The 24,502-nt window shown below is 37.9% G+C and overlaps 1 protein-coding gene across 1 annotated transcript in view; it reads left to right on the forward strand.

Annotated features, from left to right (window-relative positions):
* The window catches only part of slc1a7a (solute carrier family 1 member 7a), a 48,340-nt gene that overhangs the window by 15,812 nt on the left and 8,026 nt on the right, over positions 1-24,502 (forward strand). The window contains exons 3-8 of the mRNA XM_003453364.4: positions 12,850-13,065; positions 16,447-16,489; positions 16,715-16,946; positions 17,189-17,288; positions 17,798-18,031; positions 20,441-20,635. Of these exons, the coding sequence (XP_003453412.1) occupies positions 12,850-13,065; positions 16,447-16,489; positions 16,715-16,946; positions 17,189-17,288; positions 17,798-18,031; positions 20,441-20,635 (1,020 nt within the window). The remainder of the gene's footprint in view (positions 1-12,849; positions 13,066-16,446; positions 16,490-16,714; positions 16,947-17,188; positions 17,289-17,797; positions 18,032-20,440; positions 20,636-24,502) is intronic.

Consider the following 24,502-nt stretch of genomic DNA (forward strand, 5'->3'; position numbering starts at 1 on the left):
CACCTTTTTCCTTCTTTGCTAGAGTGATTTAGTGTTGCATTTGGACGATTAACCGTCAAGCTGCAGAAATCATGTTGCAGTTGTGCAGAACTGCGTTCTTCTCTTTAGCTTGATAGAGACTGTTTTGTTTTGCTGGCTGTCAGAATGCAAATCATTCCTTTATATTTCACCAAGCGCTATTTTTATGGTAGTATTTAGGAACAATTTTGAACTAGCTGCAAATATGCGTTTAACCTTGCTGTGCTGAGACAGCTTGTCGGTAAAGTGTGTCTCGCCTACTGAGTAAGAGAGAATCTGATGCTGGGCTAATTAAATATATTTGAATTGAACGCCACTATTACAGAATTTGATTTCAAGGGTAAAAATGAACTTTACAGATTTATTTGGTGACCTGAATGTTTGTGCATTTAATCAACATTATTATAAATCATAAAACTGTCAAGACAACATTCACTTTGTTCTTGGACTCAATTATGGTGTTTAGGGTTTTTTACTAAAGCATCCCTGTGTAAACAGCTAGAAACAAGACTGAGCTCAAACAGTATAGCAACTGGCTGTCATCGTCTGGCTTAGCTTCTGTTGACAAGAGCTAATATTTTGGGTTTCTGGCAGATGCAGCAACCCAACACCTGGACCAAGAGCTGTTCCATACAAAGGTCATTGTTTACAAATGCAGATAAGTTAAAAACGGTAATAAAAGTCTATCATTAGATTGTAGCCTGAGATTTTTAGTCTGCATTTCAGCAAGTGCCTTCCATGTTTTGTTTCCACATGGACTCAGTAATCAGACTACAAATGAAAACCAGAGATCTTCTGGCACCCAAAGTCCCGCCTAAAGTCGGTTTACAGAGGTTAAATCTTAACTCTGTGCTGCCAGCTACCCATTTTACTAAAAGTTTACTAAAAGAGACCAACATCACAACATTCATTTTTATAGGATTCATTTTGCCATTATCTGGTGTGCTTCAGTCTTGGCCCTGATCCCTGAACCCTGAAGGGGAGATAAATAGACCTACAGCTAAAATCCCAACCGCATGCTGTATAGTGATGTTAGTTTGCTGGGGAGGTCACACAGTGCACTTTGAGGTTTATAGGAAATTGGTTTTCTTAATCTCAGCATACAGTACAGAGAGTCAGATACCACAGCAACGTCTGGCAGAGCTATGCACACGTTTCTTCCTGACTAACCCTGATGCCCATACAGCAACCCAACAGCAACTAAAATAAATATGAATTCGTTAAATAAGTAAATTATTAATGCATAATTCTACCGAGTAGCAATCAAAACAGCGTTCTTAAGCTTCTCCATGACTCCGTTTGCCCCAAAAGACACAGGCTTGTATTAACTTTGACAAAGCGAGCAAACATTGCAACTGTTCCTTAGAAAAATGTCTGGAAATGACTGCAGCAATGGTTTCAAAATCTAACGTTAGTAGACTAAACTTATTGACCGTCTGATATTCAAGTCATTTCTCAAAAAGGTAAACATGGCTTTTTTCTGCATGATTTCAGATGGAGCTCATAACCTTCCCTGTCTAGGTGCCTCATTCTATTTTGAATGCACAGACTGATGATTGATTTGAAAACTCTTTGAATCAAAAGTCTAAAAAGAACCATTTTGATGAGATTAATGTACCTATTAATGATTTCATCTTGTGGCAAGTATGCTCCTGGATAATTCTGGCCATTAGGAGCGACTGAGCCTCTTTTTACAGTATATTGGTACAAAATTATAATGAATACTCTGAATATATTAAGCATTGAAACTAAACTGAACATTGATGCAATCTCCTGAAACACAGGTCATAGCATCACTCATGTCACCACTATATACCATGGATTCCAAGGAGTATATATCCAAGGAGTATATACTCCATTCCAAGGAGTCTCTGCCTCCTCTCTTTCATCTCGATGTGGGATTACTGTAAAGCTCTAGCTCAACGAAGGTAGAACAGGGTGTAAGCCCCATATGGTCCAAAAATCTTATGGCAGATCTGCTCTGCATGTGCTTGAACCATCACGGTCAAGGCAGCTACACATGGCAGGCTGTAATCCTACCTTGGCGCAGATATCAGAGAGAAGGACAAAGATCTCTCAAAGTTTTCCTGGCTCACCAAAAAAGAGAAAAGAGATGTCCATATTCTTAGTATAAAAATGCAGAAATAGCTTAAGATTTAATGACCATCTTTGTGTATATGTGACATAAATTCATTATAATTATCTTTAGTGACTCCAGTAATATCTGGGATACAGCATTAGATCTTAGGCTGCCAACCTATGTACAGTATATGCTAGTGGTTTCCAGCATGGTTGGTCCTGAGGAACATCTATGGGATACCAGGATGAGTAAAGGCAGTTATTCCCATTAGAGCACCGAGATGGAGCGGTGGTTAGCATTAGCTTGGCTCACAGCAAGAAGCTCCTGGGTTTGAATCCACCAGCTGGCCGGGGCTTTTCTGTGTGCACCTTTCATGAATTCTCTCTGGATACTAAATACCAGCTTCCTCTCAAATTCTAAACTTTCCATAGGTATGAATGTGAGCCTAAAAAGCTGTCTGTCTGTGTTAGCCCTGCGATAGACTGATAGCCTTTCCAGGGTGTATCCTGCCTTTTGCCCTGTGGTAGCTGGGATAGACTCCAGCACCTCTGTCTTGGGTGGATGGAATTCCTCCTGATTTTACTGCTATAATCAGGGGTTAACATGGACTACAATGATCTGGAATGGCGTTGCAGGACCCTCAACAAATGAGTGATTAAATCTCATTTGTTAATCTGATTGGCAGCTAAGCTAATAGTCAATACTGAGTTAGTTAATTTCTCGTGTGCAGTCTGTCACTGCTTCCAGCTGATGATAAGGAGACGCTTGTTAGTGTGAATGCTTGAAAAGCATTCACAGTATTGTTCTTCTATTCTTTATTATTATTTTCTTTTCCGTACGTTTTTCGCCGTCTATCTCCTTCAAAACCGTTCAACTTAGAAAAACCATTCAAACACCATTAGATTCCTCTTCTTTTGGACAAGTGTGCTTCTATTTTTCTCATTTTTAACATTTATATTTTTTAAATTACTCAACTTTATTCAACAAAAATTTCCCATGTATTTCAGTGGGGAGATCCTTCAAATTCTCCTTCAACTTACTCATTTTTCAACTCTACTTCCACATACATCGACATAGAGCCACCATTCAAACTTTAAAACGAAGACAAGACATTCAACTATTCAACTTGTATTTATCTTTTCAATATCTATTATACTTTTTCTTCAGTTCCAGTTTAAGTTTCATGCTTTTTTTCAGCCGTTTCAGAGTTTATAATGGGTGTGTATGGGACGGAATGTTGGGGCTAGAGTGAGACAGCTCAACTGCTAGAGTGAGAGGAGAGGGGAAATTTATCTTAAAATCTTTTCTTACAACTGCTGCTGTGTCCACAATGTTTGCTCTACAGCCATCATTTTACCCTCAAAACGTAGCCATTGTTGCCCTCTTTCATCCAATGTGTTTATTATTGTAATAGGTGTTATGGTTCTTTCATAAATTATAAATATATAATATTTATAAACGGTTATATTTTTTTAAATTATTCAGTTTATTTTAGTCAGGGGTGATGCCAGAGGTCTTGCGTTTTCTCAAGTCTATTTTCTGTGAGACAGGTTCTACAGGATCTTCTTGATGGCACAGCGGATGTTGGTGAGAAACACGTCATTTCCCTTCTTGTTGAAGTGAATTCCGTCCTTTCCGAATAGGGTTTCGTCGTAATATCTCACGGAGGGATGTTCAATGATGAAGCCTCCAAAGGAATGAACTGCCTTTCTCATGACTGAGTTTACAGTTTTTTCGCCCATGTCCATCATGTACTTTGGATTTCTGTACCTCCACACTTGGCGTTCGTTGATGCAGGAATATAGGATTGTCATGGAGGGGATCCTTGCATGCAGTTCAGTCAAGTCTTTAGTCATTGCAGAGGAAAGTTCCTGGGCGGATATGAGTCCCAAGTCGTCGCCGCCTGCATGAATGACCAAAATATCAGGTGGACTCTTTCTGGACATCAACTCTGCATTAAAACGAAGAAGGACGCCATCCCAGCGCATCCCTGTTTTTCCAAACCAATGAACATTGGCATCAAGTCCAAAGTTTTCTCCAAACGTGTGGCGTGCTGCCCATTCTCCTCGCTTTATGTAACTTGAGCCGATGATCCATATGTTAGGTACCCTCTGCTGTGTCTTGCTCATTTCAGTGTGACTGCAGGGTCTCTCTTTAGAGAAACACCGTTGCTTCTTTGCTGTGGAGAATCTTCTTTTGTCATCAAGTCGATCCTCAACTTCAGATTGCTTTCTTTTTGATGCAAGTTTGTTGCTACTTAAAGCAGATTGATCAACCATTGATACTTTCATCACACTAGGTGGACTTTGCACTCCAGTGGAGAAACTGCTCCGTACTTGGCTTGTAGACGACACTGGCTGTTGGGTTGGATCATCTTCTAGGCTCAAAGCCTTCATCTTTCTAATGATGGTCTTCATCCAAGATGGAGAGTATTTCTTTGATAACCCAAGCATGATATCACAGCAATGACTTCAGGGACTTTTAAAAACCTTTTGTCAAGACGTGTGAGAATTGCAACTAGAAGCTCCGAGTTGAAAAACCGCACTGAAATTAGTTGAGTTTTCAACCTCTATTTATAGGATTTTGAAGTTCTGTTATGTGGAATTCCTTTGATGTGTCATCTGCACCTCTATGATGTCAGTGAGTAGATCTGCTTTTTTGTATGCTATCTCCTTCAACACCGTTCAACTTAGAAAAACCATTCAACCACCATTAGATTCATCTTCTTTTGGAGACGTGTGCTTGTATTTTTCTCATTTTTGACTGTTATATTTTTTTAATTATTCAACTTTATTCAACAAAAATTTACAATGTATTTCAAAGGGAGGATCTTCAAATTCTCATTCAACTTACTCCTCTTTCAACTCTAACTACTTCCACATACATTGACCTAGAGACACCATTCAAAAACTTTAAAATGAAGCCAAGACATTGAACTTTTCAACTTGTATTTATCTTTTCAATATCTTTTATACATTTTCTTCAGTTCCAGTTTAAGTTTCATGCTTTTTTTCACCCGTTTCAGAGTTTATAATGGATGTGTATGGGACGGAATGTTGACAGTTAGAGTGAGAAAAGTCAACTGCAACTGTGGGAGCGGGGAAAAATTTTATCTTAAAATCTTCTCTTTAAACTGCTGCTGTGTCCACAGCGTTTGATCTACAGTCATCATTTTACCCTCAAAATGTAGCCATCGTTGCCCTCTTTCATCCAATGTTATTGTTATTGTAGTAGATGGTATGGTTCTTTCATAAATGTCACCAATGCACAGCCTCCTCCCTGCAACTCTTCCATAGAGTCCAATGTTGAAATGGCTCCCAAATTTTGTCTGAAAATCAGAAGTACAGGCTGTTTTTACACTGTCACCACGTCCACATTATAAACTCCACAGGCATGAAAACTGAGAATTCTGTAGACTGGACATTACTGGCGCTCACGGTGAAAGAATTTTGTCTATACAACTTGTAGTTTTTTCTTCAGAAGCATTTGTTTCAGGGTCACGTTTCTGTTTATTTGAAGCAGCAGAAGAGAGGCACATGTCTGTGTGTGTGGGGGGGGCACCACTGGCTGGAGTCGCTATAGCAACCAGGCTCACACCTGCCTGCTTAACCTTCTAGCTGACCCATTGAAATACATGGTATTTTCAGTCAGGAGTTTATCTCAACAGCAGAAAAGACCCCAATTTTCAGTGATTAAAATAATGAATTTTTAATATTCATTCAGATGTTTTCTGACTCTGAATTTTCTTTTCAGGTGAAAAATTCTGTATTTTTCAGCTCATTTAACATTTTTAACTTAAAATTCAGCAAATATTTCATTTCAGCTCAAAACATTCAGCTATCAGCATTCACACAGCAGTTTCTTCAGAAAATGCATTTTCTAGTTCAGTAATAAGAAAATGATGCATTCAACGCCTTCCTTACACCAGCACGGCATCCTTTTTCCTGCTCATTACTATAATGCATTCATGGTGCAAGTTGCAAGATTGCATTCACAGATACACTGAAGCAACTTTTCCTAAGTAGAAGGTCATCTCAAAACACCTTAACAAATATCAGCAAACACAAAGTGCTTATGTGCTGTTTTTCATACGTTGTAACTTGGTAGCTAAATGCAGAGTTGCTAAATTTCCCAGGGAGAGAAAAAAAGGTTAATGTGTGACACTTTCAGAGATGGGGAGAGATGCTGTAGAACATCTGAATAATACTAAATTGTTGTTAGTCAAACACTGCATGAAAATACTGTAAAAGACAGTTTAGTTCAGTTTAGCGCAGGGTAAATAGCAATGTGGTAACATTTATAGTAATGCTACGGTGGCTCAGAAAGGTCAAACACACTGTAGCTTAGAAAAACACCAGAAAAATGGTCCAAAATCACTTAAAAAACCTGAATAAATCTCACAAAACACAACACAAGTGTGTTTGGGGATAGCATAATGTGACGGAGCAGCTGCAGGAGTGACAAGCTAACAGTAGGTCGCTAATAGCAAACATGTGTCTAGAGTATTTTATGAATCATATGATTAAGACATATAATACCTGCATCTTTCTCTCCCTCACAACACCAGTGAATCCTCCGCTTCTTTTAAACACGTCTCAGTGGAGTCCTTCGCATGTCCTTCGCATCGAAACAGCTTTTCCGTCACAATAATGTCTCCCCAAAAACACTTCCTTTGTGTTTTGTGAGGTTTTTCTCTACTTCTATTGTATTTTATTCAACTTCCATTGTATTTTGCGTGCCTCTTCAGCATTTCTTTTTTATTTCATCTTGTTTTCTTAAGTCGCAGTGCATATGACCTCTCAGGATTACGGTATAATTCACAATGCAAGCTGTGCTGTTTGTGGTCAACGTGAAGCTACATGATGGCTAGAAGATTTCAATGTAAATTTAAGCTGATGACGTTGATTAAATTCATTCATCAAACTTTACCTTTTATTGTAGCTTCATACATACAAATCCACAAAGGGCTGGTGTATATATATATATATATATATATACATATATATATATTCAGTTTAAACTGTTGTCTGTGATTATCCTGAAGATTAACATTTTGACATGTTGCCAGTGCAATGCAGTGTGACATTTTACTTATGACATTTTGATTTTTCTGCTGGAGGTCATCTAATCCCTGAGCAGCTCAGGGCAAGCCCTTCAGTTATCATTTCTGCAGCTGCATTTGTTATCTGATGTACCAGTGGGTGCAAGGTTTATTCCCACGAGCGATGCTCCGTTCTGTGATTGCAATTCCAGTCACATCACAATGTTCAGTTCAAGAAAAAAACAGAAAAGGGTAAACCACTGAGTGTTTTTTTTTTTCTTTAATAGACAGAAAGAAATAGTGGCTGGAATAACCTGCCCATCAGTGCAGTATGTATGTGATAAGAATTAATATCACGGTGGTTGGTGAATTATAAAGCGTTATAACTCATTATTTGTCCACATTAACATAGTATATTAAATTAAACTGTTTACCACAGAATACAGACAGCAATTTACTGGTAACTGCATTTAGATAATATTTAAATCTTGTGGTTGGAGGCAAATACTTAAAGGTACTGAGGTTTTGAAATTGAGTGCTTCACCTTTTTCATAACATTCAGGTTTTTTTCTTTTTTTAGTTAAAATGCCAGAAATACCTTCGAGTGTCAAATCTTTTGAGATTTGTAAGTACAACATGTAAGCAGAGCTGAGTGCACATGGGGTCAAACTGTCCAATGACAAAACAGGGTTTTCCTGGAAAGCCTTTAGAAGAGCAAAGGTCTAGACTGCCCTTGTGGAAAGAGAAATGGCGAAGGTTTTAGAGAGTACAGATGCTTACCTTTGCACTTTTTGTTGGTCTTTTAAGAAAACATCTGCATATAGCCAAAGTCTGAAAGAAAAAAACCTGACAGCAATATATAGAAAGCAGTGAGGAACGGAGGTGGGAAATAACCACGTACAAATACTTTTTACTTGAAGCTTTTACTTTTTTACTTTTTACTATTACTCCCCACACTTTTAAACAAATATCTGTACTTTCTACTCTCTGCTTCTATAGCATTTATACTCTTTCAGCATTCAGCAAACACATAAACTGTCTGTGTGCAGTTTGTCTCACAGTGTGTTACTAGCTAAAGGTCCAGCTCCTGTTCACTCAGAGATGGAGAAAGATGTAGAAAGACGGGCGTGTTGGATTTGTATAGGATGTGTTTTTATAAAATATGTATTTTCATATTGTGAAACATCCTGCAAAACAGACTAAGCTATGCGAAATTTGTGTTATTCAAACGTGGCATGAAAATACTGGGTAGTTTAGTGCAGATAAAAAGGTTAGTTTGCAGTATTGTGGTGAATTGACAGTAAAGCTGTATTGGACTGATACACAGTGTCTGTGATGCTCATGGTCAGAGTTAGACTGCATCAAGTGTAGCAGAGATGAAGCTGCATTTAAGCAGATGATGGTTAGATTAATTAACTGAATGGCAACTTTATATCAGCTGTATGCTGTCTCGTGTAAAGATAATATAAACAGTATGGTGTCACTGTAGGGGATGGACATCAGCCGGAATAGCTCGTGAAACTGCTGACAACTTGGATTCAGCTGTAGAAATCTACAAAGAGCAGCAGGTCAGCTGATCACATCATGTACACAAGGAGAATTTACTGAAGCTCACATTAGAAATTATTGTGAGTTGTGATTCTTTTCCCTGTGCTGAGACACTACACAGATCTCAGGGTTCGCTCACCTGCTGAATCCCACTGTAACCCCTGACGTTGCTCATTTCACTGTTTAGGTGTGAAGTCACCCTCTAACATGTAGGCAACAGAAAATCGTTACTTTTTTATTCCCTTTCACTGCAGGTGTCCTTCATGACAGATTTAAACTAATTCATTAGAATTATGATTACATAATAGCCATTTTTAGTAGTAACTCCGATATTTGTAGCAAGGTAAAAGAGACTTTGTTAAAACAAATCACATGTGATAAAATTATTGACACTGACATTTATGCTCAGCTGCATTTTGAATAAGAAGTGTTAAAAAATGTTTTATTACCAGTTAATTGTTGTAGTGGTGTTCCAAAAAAAACCCCACAGAAATACAGTATATAAGACAAAAACAGAGTTTGTACAATTCTAATGAGTTTAAAGTCAGTATTTGAAATGACCACTGTTAAGGGTCCGAAATTGAGGATGAGAGTAAAACAATGATAGTCCAGAAAAGGTCGTTCAAACAATTGATTTTAATGAATGCACGCCGCGTGGAGAGGTGCAAACTGCAAAACAGTTGTACATCTCTACCCAAAATACACTCTAGATTGCTTTTATAACATCAGGGTATTGTAACGCCCCTTCTTGCATTTACAAGCACATAATTTGCATGTACAGAACATTCATGTATTTTAAGAATTAAATGCAACATAGAGGTTCCTCCTTGTGGCATACTCTTCCGAATATGGTGATGACCTAAGGCCTTTGAGGTCACCATGGACTGGACATCCTTCCGTCACCTGTAACTAAGCAAACTCAAATACCACAAGAAGCTGAATACATTCAGGCCTTTGCTCAGCTACTATTTTACTGTAACAATATACTCAGCATATGAGTTATGATATATATATATATTTAACTCAATCATTTTAAAGTAGTTATACTGCACCTGTAATAAACATGTTAATATTTGATTATGATAACCCCTATAATATAAATTATAACATAATGCCAGCAACTTCAATAAACACTTTGATGAAATGATAATTAATGCAATGATAAGATGATGGTTATGTAAAATAATCCCTGTAATTCCACACCACCTTTACTCTGCAACACATATTGAACTCTCTTATGCAAGCTTCCTTTTAATTTCTTGAAGTAGTCTTCAGGAATAGTTCTCCAAACTTCTTGAAGGACATTCAAAGATCTTTGGATGTCGGCTGCCTTTTGTTTTGTTCTCTGTCAAGATGCTTCAGTATTGTTCAGGGTCTGGCCTCTGGGGAGGCCAACCTTTCATTGTCTGGCTTTCTATTCAGGTGTGTCTTAACTGTACTGGCAGTGTGTATGGCATTGTTGTCATGCTTAAGAATGAAGCCACTGTCAATCAAATGGTAAAATCTGTCTGTAAATTTCTTCTTTTATTATTACATCAGTGATGTCAAGATCTCCTACACCACAGGCCTGAATGATTCATAGGTCAGAGTAAGTGGCTGAAGTAACAAAAAAAAAAGGTTCTCTAAAAATGATCAGGTATGAAGACTGAACTGAAGATGAGGGGCAAACTAGCCAATGACCAAAGAAAAACTTTGACGGGTATTGAGAAAGCCAGCTCAAAACCATAAAAAATGACAAGCAAGTCTGAAAAATATAAAGAAATGATCTGTCCGAGATCTACCCTACCTGTTGCCCTATGACTGACAAGTTAGGTTCTAATCCCTTTAGATGGATGGATGGATGGATGGATGGATGGATGGATGGATGAGTGCGAGGGATCTGCAATTCTGGGCTACTTATAAGCGAAATGAAACAACATTACATTAAAGGTTTCCTCACAGAGAGACTGTGCTTTCAATTTTAGTAACAAACCAGTTTCCAGCGTTCCTGGGTTGAGTCTAATTGTGAAGCACTTTTGCTACGCAGAAAAAAGTTGTAGATATTTAACCAGTTCAGAGACTCACAGAGTGGGTGAAATGTTGATTGCTTTAAAAATTGTCACAAACAAGAAAGAGAGCAGCAAAAGATCACCACAAGAAAGAATGTCAAAAATGTTCAAAGCAGCACAGACAAAATTGCAGGTGACAGTTTTTTAGTAGTTTTTTTTTAACACTGTCTCGCTTCACTACAAAGACATTTTTTAGTAAACCTGTGTCTTTTCCAGGACTGAGCGAAGAGAACAACAGCAGCATAAACCTGAATAAAAGCAGTCACGTTACTATTATTCCACTTAATTTTCAGATAACCGTACACAGCTGTAGATATGAATCTCCAAATCTCTGCGTAGCACCAGTGGACTACCAACACACCACCTTGACTTTATCTAGTGTAACCAGTAGTAATTTAACAGTGTTAGAATTTGCTATTATCCTGTACTTACACCTGTGGTTCTTTAACCATTAAGTTACATTTTCATTTTATTAACATCTCAACAAAGGTGAGTGATCTATGCAGATGAATTGACTGTCTGAACTTTAGTCCTCAGTAAATGTTTCATATACTCCGAACTGGAAAAGCATCATTTTTCCATTTAGGAAGCCAAGATTGTGCTCTTTAGTTACCTGCATATCCTTACTATAGTTACCATAGTTACAGCAAAATCAAGTAATGACGTGACTTCATTTATCATTCAAGCGCATCAGCGTTTTTGCAGCTGTGAAATTATGATTTGGCTTCAGTGGAAAAAATTGATCCTTCGCTTAATCTGAGCATTTAATAATAAAGTTCTGCAGCGTTTTAATGCAAGTTTCAATCAAATGCTTCCTCCCATTCCCAAAATTTATTATGTTATCACACACACACACACACACACACACAGAAAGACGCAAGTTTCCATTCATGTGACCAGACTGGCTTTTGAAAGCACAATAGTCCCCAGTGTGAAACCTGCAGGAGATGGAGACTCTCTAGTTTGCATTTGAAAAATGATGGAAGGAGGCATGACAGTATGAGTTTCAGCACAGGCAGCAAGTGCACAGAAAAACTCAGCACATCCACCCAAATACTTGCCAAGTTGAACCAGATTACACAGGATGGGGAGAAAATCTTGTCTCCCCAGCTCAAGATCTCTCCACCACTGTCTTTCTGTTTCCCTGCTTTCACGAGCATCACCCTCCACATCCTCCCACACTTCCCAAAAATATGTCATTTGCATTTTTTTTTTTACTTTTTTTATACTCACCGAGCAGCCAATTATGTGAATCTCCCTCATTCACTCCTTTTTTTTTGTATAACCACACATTTATATACGACGAGCGTCACCATTTCTGTACAGTGAAAACAAATATCTGAAAAGACGCTGTATTCAGAGCTGCCCATACAAATGCAAATTAACATCGACTGTTTCGAATGTTTGTGAGAACAACTTTTCATCGCCTTCACTGGCATCGAGGGATGAGTGCAAAGCTACATGGCTGAATTCACGTATCTTAAGGTAGAAGAAGCCGTGCCTTGTTTAAGACTGCAGAGGCTTACACGGAGGGCTTCTCAAAATTGAAACAGGCTGATTGAGATTGGTTAAGTGCTGCATTCATTTCAAAGCTGCACACCTAGTTAAAGCTCTGCTTGCTTTCATATCCACATAAAGCATGTTATTAGGGTGAATGCTGAATTTGAAGCTTGCCAGAATATTTCCTCTGACATTTCACAAATTTGGAGCCTGTTGAACCACCAGCATCATAATACACTTTAAGAACCAGCATACTCATTCATATGTTTGGGAACTTTTATTCTAATAGTCAAGAGTTTTGAAGTTAAATCTAGCATCAGTAAAGCAAGAAAATAATAATTAATTGTATTTTGAATTGTGTAGTAGAGGGCCACTTGTTTGCAGTGTAACATTGTGTTACAGTGTGTTACATGAGTTGGCTGAACATTTGCAGCTGCATGTAGCTGATCACTACAAATTTTCTTCTCCTGCAGGAAAACTAAAAATTCAGCTTTAAAATGTTCACTCTGACACTGAGCAGAAGCATCTCTTCAGCCACAATCTCTTCAACTTCCTCTTGGTTTCTAACTCTGTCTTGTCTCTTTCCGCCTTTGTGTGTCTCCACTTGCTCTCAGTTTGATGTCCGGTCTGGCTGCTCTGGATGCCAAGTGCTCCAGCCGCTTGGGAATAATGACCATTTCATACTACCTGTGGACCACCTTTGTCGCTGTGGTAGTTGGCATTGTCATGGTTTACATCATCCACCCGGGTGGAGCTGCACAGAAGGAGGATTCTGAGGACAGCAAGAAGCCAATGACCAGCTCTGCTGATGCTCTGCTGGACCTCATTCGGTAAGAGACCACTAATTATTTCCTGTTATGCTGAGAGCGCTGCAAGTGTAGCGCCGGAAAATGCATAGACTATGTTAAAGAGAGTTGCCTAAGTGCTTGTTTTTATGTAGTCCCATGGAAGAAGGATGAAGGGAGTAAAAACTTGTATGTATTTAGCTTTTTTTGGATTAAAGTAAGTTTATGTATTTAGTGTCAATAGTTCAAAAGCGAGGCTTCAGAGAAATCTGAGTCATTAGTTGAACAAGATGTTGGGAAAGACTTTTGTTTAACTCATTAAAATTCAGTTTGCTGTTGCTTTTTTAACCAACATGGAAATGTTGTATTCAAAAACGAATAAAGCTTAAAAAATGCTTATGTACAATTTCATATCAACAAAGTCACGGAAAATAATCTTAAGAAAAACAATCTAGCAGAAAGAAAAAAAATCCATGGAGAAGATGGACTTTATTCCAGAGCGAATCTAATTCACATACTGTATTGCTAATGTGCGTGTTTTGGCTTTTGCGGATTTGCAAATGAAACAAACGTGTGTTGGATATAGCACGAATGAAAAGCAGATTTGCTCTGGGTGTTCATGGAGGCAGAAGTCAAGGAGGTGCTTGAGGTCGGAGTGTAAAGCCTGGAGCCTTATGTGCCAGTGGGTTATTGTGCTAAGCTAATTAGTGCTGCTGAAGGGCCGGGTTGTTGTGCTAGAGATAACCCTGAAACATGACGGATGCTCGCGGCTGTTGGTCAGTAGACTAAAAGAAGAGCGGCTGAGCTGTGGACCTGTGCACAAGGATATTTGATATTTATTGTGTTATTTTAACCTAAATGCACAGAATGGGAGGCAAACAAAAACATGGAAATCATGAATTATGAACAAATTTTGGTTTTTTGGAAGAAAAATAATGAACTTTTAAAAAAACATCAGAAATAAAATAGAGTTGGAAGACTCACTTCCAGTCACACTGTCAATAAGAGGGAGTAATAAACTGGCCAAGCCTATGAAATCCATCTATGACCTGATCATGTGCAGTGGTGAAGCTTTGTTGTTCACAGATTCTGTGTGTGTGTGTGTGTGTGTGTGTGTGTGTGTGTGTGTGTGTGTGTGTGTGTGTGTGTTTGAGGGGGGGTTACAGAGCACAGCTGTGCTTTGGATTTATCCCGCAAAGCTTCTTTACAGCCTTCATCTCTCATGCAGGCCTGCTGTATCACTCGACTGTCAGTCCTCGTGTGTGAACGTGTTGGATAAGCATCTATAATGAGCATGCTATGTATGAATATGTGCATTCTTGGATTTATTAGGGGAACCCTGGGGTCAGAGTGTTTCATTAGCCAGCTTTGCTCTGATTGGATATCCCGCTGAATGACTAGGTGGTCCGATCTGTGCAGGATACTCACCACAGTCCTGTGACTCACTCTGCAATGTTTCCGGAAATCCTTGCCATATGGTTTTTAACGTCACTCTTCTTAATGTACACGCTGCCAGATACAGTGTGGCTTTTAATCTCACTGCATCTTAAATGTGATGGTTGATTTCTGATTGTGGTTTGAATTCTGTGTCATTGTGGGATTTACCAGCAGCACTAATACAACGCGGACCTTGGACAGAAGTCTCTTTGCAAAGAATACTACACAGGCAGTAGTCTGCACGTAAACAAAAGGCACCTCATAACTCTTCTGTATTTATCAGATCACTCACTCGTCATTCATTGTGCATTTAGTGATCCCAGCAGTCGAAAACTCTTGAGTTAAAAAACAAATACTTTATTAGTTATTAGTCATGTTTGTGTAGTATCTGGGATTTCCTTCCTAAATATCGTGGAACAGCAATGATATGCTGTGACAAACCTGACTTTGTCTTCTGTCCTAAAGACACTGTGGCTCAGTGCTTTGGTCACGTTTTAGGTACACCTGTTCAACTGCATCTTAACATAAATATATAATCAGCATATTAGATGGCAGAAATTCCATACATTTAGGCATGTAAACTATTCAGTTCAGTTCAGTTCAGTTTTATTTATACAGTGCCAGATCACAACAATAGTTGAGCAAGCACTGTGGTGACAGCGGGAAGGAAAAACTCCCTTTTAACAGGAAAAACTTCCTTTTAACAGGAAAAACTTCCTTTTAACAGGACCATCTTTTGCACCGTAGTCTTTGTCCAACTTTAATAAAAATCATCTGCTCATTACTTAATTTTTTGTTACAGATAATTCATAAACTAAAGCATATTTAGCTTTTATATAACTTCTATTTAAATGAAAAGAAGAGCAAAACCTTGTTTGTTCTGACTATATTCTAGTGACCCTCCTCTTCTGTCAGGATATAGTGCTACTAGACACCTGTCGCTGTGTTGTCTCAGCTCTTAAATCAGTGATCAAAACTGAATACAGAAAAAACTTATTTAAAAAACACCAGACTTTGACAATTAAATAACAGTGATCACGATGCAGGTCTGCTGACTTACTTTATATTCATCTGTGGTGTGCATGAACGTGGGGCCAATCCACATCCCAGCTTACACTGTGTAAGGATACAGTGACACATTTGCTATTTATTACATGACAAAAACAGAGAGAGGACTAAGGGCGATCTGAATAAGAATTGGTCATACTTAGAGTTTACAAAGCTCTATCAATAACTCAGCCTGGAAATATATAGTCATTAACCAACGTATCTCATTTTATCTTTGATCCTTTGAATGAGTTTGTTGGACAACCTTTCATTTCACCTCGATGGATGTTGGGCATCTGTTTTCCTCTCCAGAAAGAGATTGTTCTCTATTTTCTACTGTCCCCATTCTGCCTGCTCCTCTGTCTTCAGATTTCATCCGTCCTTGCACCTGAGTCCACTCTGTGGCAGCTGAAGAACTCAATATCCTTTCCTTCAGCGATATGAGATATGAGGGCTTTTTTAGAGCAGTTAATAAAACATACTATAGCATGTGTGTAGCTTTCAGTGTGGAAATAAAGGACAATGAGGAGATTTTCATTTGTCAGGACTGATAGGACTGATGCAGAAAAGTCTATTTACCAACAAAGCAAACTTTCAGTGTAATTTTATTAGAGTAAGACTGCTTGCACAGTAGTAATGCTGCAGAATCCATAAAGAAGCTGTCATGCTTCTTTGAATTTCTGATTTAATCAATTCCAATTTCACAGGGAGGAGATGTACAGGAAAGATTTACCCCGTAATATCAAAGCCAATATAAAAAGAGGAGATACACAGAAATAGCTTTTGTTAAAGCAAAGCTTATAACTGTTCTATTTCTCTGATTACAGCCTTGCATTGATTACATTTCTGGGATTGTTAACCTACATTTTACTTTGGATCCATTACAATGTGTCTGCTATTCACTGAGAGATATTAACAAATTCCCTAAATTCTCTTTTATAGCAACATGTTTCCAGCCAACTTGGTCCAAGCTACGTTTCAACAGGTAAGCTCAAATGCTGAAAGCATAGATTTCTGTTACCCCCTAATCTTTAATCTAAACAGCAACGTCCCTTTATATTATCTTCTGTTATACATTTATTTCAACACATTTGCAAAAAGAATAAAGTTAATCTGTTGCCGTGCGAGAATGCAAACACGACTGAGCATGTTTCATTATCATGTAAGAATCTGGTATGTCACGTTCACTGTGCTCTCTTTTGGTTTCAAGTATCGAACCCAGAGAGTCGCAGAACTCATCCCCAAACCGACAGTCGCTCAGCTCCTGGATGAGACAACCACACGTAGGGTCTACATTTATGGCATCCAGGATGACAATGGCACCGACACTCAGAACTTCTCCCTGGATCTAACACCACCTCCTGACGTCATCATGAAAACATCTCCCGGCACCAGTGAAGGCATGAATGTACTGGGGATCGTTATATTCTCTGCAACCATGGGTAGGTGTTTGACATGAATCCCACACACACTAACATCCACAATCCACATGCATGGATATATATCTCAAAAAAGCAAACTTAAGTGAGGCCGATGATTTTGGTTTCCAGCGACCATCAACATCTTCATTCATTCTGTGCCGTGCAGGGAACAAACAAATGCTTCCATTCTTGTCACTTAATGCTGTTGAAAACATCATTGCAGATGCATGCGTGCATATTTTTTTTTTCCTTTTCCCATTCAGGAATAATGCTGGGAAGAATGGGACCCAACGGAAGTGCTTTGGTCAACTTTTGTCAGAGTTTGAATGAGGCGGTTTTGAAGATTGTTGCCATTGTCATTTGGTAAGAGCAGTATTTTACAAGAAACCCCTAACAAAAGAAAAGTAACAACATTTGTGAGAAGTTTTACTGATCAACTATAACTAACACTGATAAAAAAAACCTGCACTGTTTGCCATTCACTCTACAGCATGTTATTTTAAATATTCTGATATTAGAAACTTGGATTGGGGACTTTTGTGTTTTGTTAGATCAGACTTTTTTGTATTTTAGTTAAATGTCTCAACAACAATTGGATGGATTACAAAAAAAAGTGAAACAGACATGCCCCACTTTACAGCCTTCATCTAATGAAGGTTTATTGTGATGATGCTAGACTGGTCATTTATTGGCAGCCTTTTATCTGTCCACTACTTGCAAATGTTAGCATCCTACACATTATATTAAGATGCTGATCATAGGTTCTTGAAACTAGTAACCACCAGCATATTAAAACTGTTTGGATTAAATATGTCAACATGTTAATATTAGTATCACTATGTTCGGCAATCCTTTCCTCCTCCTTTCTGCAGGTATTTCCCCTTTGGTATTGTGTTTCTGGTGGCTGGAAAGATCTTAGAGATGGACGACCCTTCAGCCATGGGGAAGAAGTTGGGCTTTTATGCCATCACTGTGGTAATGGGCTTGGTGCTGCACGGACTGTTCATCCTCCCGGCCATGTACTTCTTCATCACCAAGAAAAGCCCCATAGTTTACATAAGAGGCATCCTACAAGCCCTTCTCATCTCCTTGGCCACTTCTTCCAGGTAAAGCATATGAGTTTGCAGATCTACAGGTCCTAAATTATTGTTATTATTATGATAAAGCTTGATGCGCAGAGAAATGCACACAGACTAAAAACTGTGTCTGTAAATGAATCATCAGGACTTCTTTCACACATGTACCTACTACATTTAGTCAGTTACATTTATCTTTGATGTGAATGCCCCACTACAATAAAAAGCCTGTAATGTTAACACACTGTGGAGCTAATATGGCTGAGCTGTGTCAGAATTTTAATGTGGGGGGAGTGTTAGGCTTTATGTCCCATATAAACTCAGCTGGCTTTTTTCTTAGCATTCTCTTGTGGTAGATATATGCAAAATAACCTCAAAGGGTCTCAAAGAAAAAGAACGAATAAAAATCACTGGTAAATTTTCATATATTACATTTTTCCATGCCATTAGGATGTTGCCCAGAAGAAAAGAAAACAATGATGACCACCTTATGATCTGCACTGTAAAAAAAAATCCTAATATAAAAGTATTTTACTGTGTATTTTACAGTTTTGTTCTGTTCTTCTAGAATATCATTAAATTTACATAAATAGACTGATTTCACATTTCAAATGTAAATTAACGTAAAATCACTGTAATGTAATAAAACATAATTTTCTTGTTTTTTAAATGTATTTGTCTGTACATATGCGTATTTAGATTGTTAAAATACATTCACAAATGTATCATGATTTCACAAATATGTGTCCGTTATTTGAAAGATTGAACTGTTAAATTCAAATGTAATGCTATGGAAAAATATATAAAATAATTCTCATAAACTTTTTTTTACATCAAATAATAATTATTACTATTATTGCTATTTAGGGCGATCGTGGCTCAAGAGTTGGCAGTTCGCCTTGTAATCAGAAGGTTGCCGGTTCGAGCCCCGGCTCGGACACTCTCGGTCGTTGTGTCCTTGGTCAAGACACTTCACCTACTGGTGATGGCCAGAGGGGCCGATGGTGCGATATGGCAGCCTCGCCTCTGTCAGTCTGTCCCAGGGCATGTAATCCATTATTATTTAAACCAACTGTTAACTGTATATTTCTGTACATTTAAGTATTATTATTCATATTGCCACATTCATTGACCTTGTTTATAGGTAATTTCATTGTTTAATCACATTAACATGTTCCCAATTTAATGTTTAAAAGCACTTGAAAAAGGCAAAATCCCATGTAAAATTAGGGCAACAAACTGTATTGTCATTACTGAAAATAACCGTATTTTTATGAGAAAGTTATTTTCTGTTATTTTATGGTATTATTTTGGCGCCCCAGCTGCCGGAATATTACTGTTTTTCTAGGATTTTTTTTTAAACAGTGTACATTACAAAGAGCCATCTTCGTATAAGCCTCCATTTATGGTCCAGCAGAAATATCAACACAAAGAGAGAGCCAAGGCCAAAGAAATATTGCTTTTATGCTCTATTAGGAGCGAAAATAGAGGAAATTAAATGGATGTTTGTTGGTGATATTTTTTTCTGTAACCCTAACATCATATTCCACCTCAGGGCTGACTTTTACACTGTGTTTATATTTCTTTCCAACCACACTGCAACTTGTAGCGTTTTAGTGTGTTTACTGCATTTAAGTCCACGGTCAATGCCACAAAAGTGTGTTCAGAATAGCCAGGAAATCTTTTTGTTACTTGTCCTCACTAAAGCTAACAATAACAGTCACGCTGAGCAGTGTCACATCAGGGGTTATAAACTCATTAAGTCGACTGAGGGTTATTGAATCGTGAGCAGTGTTTGCAGAGTATGACCAAACACAGAAAAAAGAGTAAGTCATAATCCCAAACACCTACAGGGAGTTTGAGAATATATAAAAAAGTCTAAAAGCAGAAGCACTGTGTTTCTCAGTTGTGAAGTTTACCTTTATTCTTTCAGCTACAGCTCTGGTGGTGTTCTGAGAAACTCTAAGGACTGTAATTGTTTGCTGCCTGCAGGAGAAAACAAAAAGAAAGCAAGAAATGAAGTCCAGTACGCTAAAAATCATTTTCTCTTAGTAGTGCACTAGGAAATAAAGATTTTATACTGTCTCTAAAGGAGAACCGAAGACCCTCTCGCTATCTCTGAGGTCAGTCGGATCTTCCAGGAAGGAATAAGGATGTTATTTTCCAGTTAATTGATCGCTTGATTTGTTCAGTTTATGAGTTGTTGGTTTGTGGATAAATGAAAGAAAGAAAAAAGAAATACACTTAAAATACTAAATCTTCATCCAGCATACTTGTATCATTTCCTTGCTTACAGGTTCCCACTCTAAACAGAAAAATAGGAGCTACTTGCTTTATTCATGCTTTTATTGTTTGTTTTGTCAGTAGCTTGAACCCAAGAGACATTTCCTGCTATAACACAGCTGATTACACTGCCTACTTTTTGTTTCCCTCCTGCAGCTCTGCCACTCTGCCTATCACCTTTAAGTGCCTACTTGAGAACAACCATATCGACAGACGCATCATCCGCTTCGTGCTGCCGGTCGGGGCCACCATCAACATGGATGGTACGGCGCTCTATGAGGCCGTGGCAGCCATCTTCATCGCCCAAGTGAACAATTATGAACTGGACTTTGGGCAAATCATCACCATCAGGTAAGGGGCATGACAAGTCAAAAAATCTGACTCATGATGGGATGTAAGTGAGTAAATGTGCACAGTTGAAGTTGGTGGATCAATCCAAACATCGATAGTAGTGATACCAACGCTGGTATTGGTATCGGATTGATACTGGTGCAATAGGATCGATATTTCATTCAGTATGTAGCTCACTGAGTTGTGTTAAATAAAGCATTTTGGGGGGAAATGAAACATTTTAAACAACAGAAGCTGACCCAAAGTGCTTTAGAGACTGGCACACTTACATTTCAGTTCTCCAAAAAACACAGTTTCAAAGTAGAAGAAGCTGAAAGGATGTGACCATTCACTTCTTACATCAGGACACACTGCTCTCCACTACATGCTCTTATAGGTTAAAAATACTGGTGCCTGGTATCTGCAATCCTGGCCCTGTATTTACTTGGTATCGGATTGATACTAACATACTAAACCATTTTTTAACAGCTGCTTCTATAATTTCACTCACTTTCTTGCATGGCTTAAATAAATGTATTGGAATAAAAGAAGACATTGGATTTTACACATCAAATGTAATGAATTTAATGAATGCATTCTGTTAAAATAATTACACAATGGCTCCTGTCCATCTGGACACATTTTCTAAAACCCTAAGCATGGATACAGAGTAAGATAGTGGTTGTGTAATGGTTTGTGTAGCGGATATTGGTTGTGGACAACAAAGTAGAGTTTAAAGACATTTGCCTATATGCACACTCCAAAATGGTTGTTTCCGCTCATAAACATGAAGCAAAAAGTTGTAAGTAAAACACAAATGAAATATATAAAATCTATTTATTTATTGAAATATTTAATCATTAAGGAAAAAAAGGTGTCAAGTACATTTTGACCTGATTCCATTAAATGTAACATTTTATGCTGTATTTATGTTACAAAATTACACAGAAACTTTATGTGTAATCCAATTATTTAAAGTCAGCGTTTTGGACTTAAATAATTTTTTGAGTGTAGAATTCATTCCTTGGGAATCTGCTCTTTGCCTGAGACTAAAGGTCAGGATAGTTCAAACTACAGATTCTTTAATCAAAATTTAACCTTTATGAAGTCACAGTGGTAAAATTCTAATTCATTTGGAAATCTTGTCAAGCTCACCCCCAGATTTGTAGTAATTGCTAAGAAAAAAGGTGTTTTCATTAAACGCAGATAATTTATCTTCTTTCTGTCAGCTGGTGTGCAGATGTCTGTTAAAAGGTACTAAAATCCACCACTACAAAAACTTAATTAAACACTGATTTACACAGATTTAATTTAGGTCGTATTTAAAAGAAATCTCAGAGAAATTATATTATTTTATTGTTAAATTATAGAGTTGCCACTTAATGGCTGATAATTAACTCTGTAACTGGGAGCCTGGCACTGACTGGGAGGAATTATAGAGCTACTACAGAACCACTTACTTTATTTCTTGTCTTAGTATAATTCAAAGTCATGGTAAGAAGTTGAATTTCTCTTAATAAAACAGAATTTTATATGTTACATTCAACAATGAGATATGTATATCTCAGCAGTCGGGGAGAAATTTATATGGGTCAAAAATGAACAGCAGGCATGTTTTTGGTGTTCTGTCTGCAACATGTGAATAATAACGTCACACGTTCAGTTTAATTCTGAATTAATAAAAATATTGTGGGATTTACTAGATACACATATATGTAAATGTCACACAGATTACGCCTCATGTGAGCTTCTTAGTCTGATCTGATTTCTGCTAAATCAGTCTGGAAGCCCTGGGGAAAGACAGACAGACAGAAAAAATATTGACAGGCCTCATCCCACCAACACCACAGCTCTGTAATATTCATTCAAAAGTAAACAAACCACCACCAACCCCCCCAGGCTCGGGCTAAGGGAAACGTCCTGTCCCTCCTGTGAATCGATGTCCTACTGTAATAATGTTAAGAGCAGACCTCTTCATGGCTGCAGTCTGTGCACACTCCCTCATAATCCCTTGGCAGTAAAACCCATATGACCTGTATTACTCAGCTCCCTTGTCACGGAGAATTATAATATTTTTTTCCCCCTCTGCATCCTGTTCCCGTGCCGTTTGGCTACTGACCACGTAGCTGCTCCATCTGCATGCTAGCCCAACCTGAACCCCAACCTCTTGTTCTTTCCAGGAGAAAGCTGTCAAATTGCACTCAAAAGTCCAGAAGCTTGGACAAAACCGTCACTGTCCCAAAATATTTTAATTCTTTCTCCACAGTAGTGGACAAGGCATCTGAAACTTTACATAACTAAAATATGTAGTTCTACAATTAAGATTGTTATATAATATATCATTTTGTTGGATTAGCAGTGCAACAGCATTTAAATGGTTGCAGTAGAGACAGATTGTGCTATTTTTCATAGATACAACCCCAAAACTGCAGATGAGACGCAGCTAAGCTTGTTTCTCTGTGAGCTGAAAAAAATGGGTGGTAGGAAAGATGCTCTCTGCGTATAAATAGTTTAAAAAGAGTAACTGCTTTTTGTCGTGGCCTGCCAGGAATGGACGAATCTGTCTGACCCTCTGCTCCAACACAAGTTGTGAATGCCAGCATGTACAGATACTTTCTTACTGGGAGCATATACAGGCTTTAAAGAGAAGCTTGTAATCATGACAAGAAGTCACGTACACGGGTTTCCAGAAACTTTTTAAGTTCTGATGTTCCTTTGGGATCTTCAGATACTGTAAAAAACTTTAACATGATTCTTGTTTCAGTTTATTTTTTATTGTTTGAACATACATAGTTTTTGTCGTTTTTGTTTACTTTTTATTAGTTTCAGTGTTAAATTTAGTGTATTTAATTACTGTATGGCGGCCATATGTCAGAGGTAAGACTTAGTAAAATGTTCCAATAAAAACACAGAACTTTTTAAAGCACAGTCACAGTGTTGTCAACATCCAGATTCTCAATAACAATGGCCATCAAAGCCTCATCAGGCAAGTTGTATAAGAATTTCACTAAACTACAAAAATACTAAAACATCCTCTGTATTCTTGTTATACTTTGTTTTGTAATTTCACAAAATCATATCAGTTTTAAGTTTTTAATTTAGTCTACTTTTTACCACATTAGTTAATTTAAATGTTTTTTTCACATTTAGCTTTAGTTCAGTTTAGGTTAACTGTAATAACCCCGCTGATAACACACATTAACCTCCTGTTATATTCAGTTTGGTTAAACCATAGACTGTACATAAAAGATGAACATAGTCACCACGATGCCAGTCACTGATTTCGAACCAGTAATGTAACTGTTATGGACACCACCATGTTGGTTTCTCTGAGCCGAAACTTGCAACATTGGGACGGGAGGGTTAAGTGCCACAATATCAGCTAGTGCTTCATAGTTTGGTTAGCAAGCTAAATCCATTAACTGTGCAGGTGCAACAGACATGTGCACACATATCGGTTAATCAGAGCCAAGTAATAGCAAAATATTACTAAAATACTATCATATTTACTGACTGAAAACTGAGCACATAGTTATTATCATTATCATTATCTGCATCAAACAGGTAAAAGATGATTGTAAAACCAGATAATTGCAATAAAATGCCACAAATGTGAGGCCCAGCAGAATCCGCTGTGCTACAGCGACTTGGCTGGGACACATGAGTCAAAGTGACCATTTCACACCAGAGTCATCTAGAAGAAAACTATTCATAGAAGCAAAAACCACATTTGTACTTGACTCTAAACATGCATTTTATTTGGAAGATTAATAAAAGTAGAAATTAGCCAGTTCAAATGAGTGGGAATCAACTGTAGAGACCACAAATTAGTTTTGTACTGTTGTAAAGTCGGGCATATCAACATGGATATCCATGTAAACTGACTCA

This window comes from Oreochromis niloticus, linkage group LG18 (assembly GCF_001858045.2).
Source record: "Oreochromis niloticus isolate F11D_XX linkage group LG18, O_niloticus_UMD_NMBU, whole genome shotgun sequence".
In the NCBI taxonomy this organism is placed as follows: Eukaryota; Metazoa; Chordata; class Actinopteri; order Cichliformes; family Cichlidae; genus Oreochromis; species Oreochromis niloticus.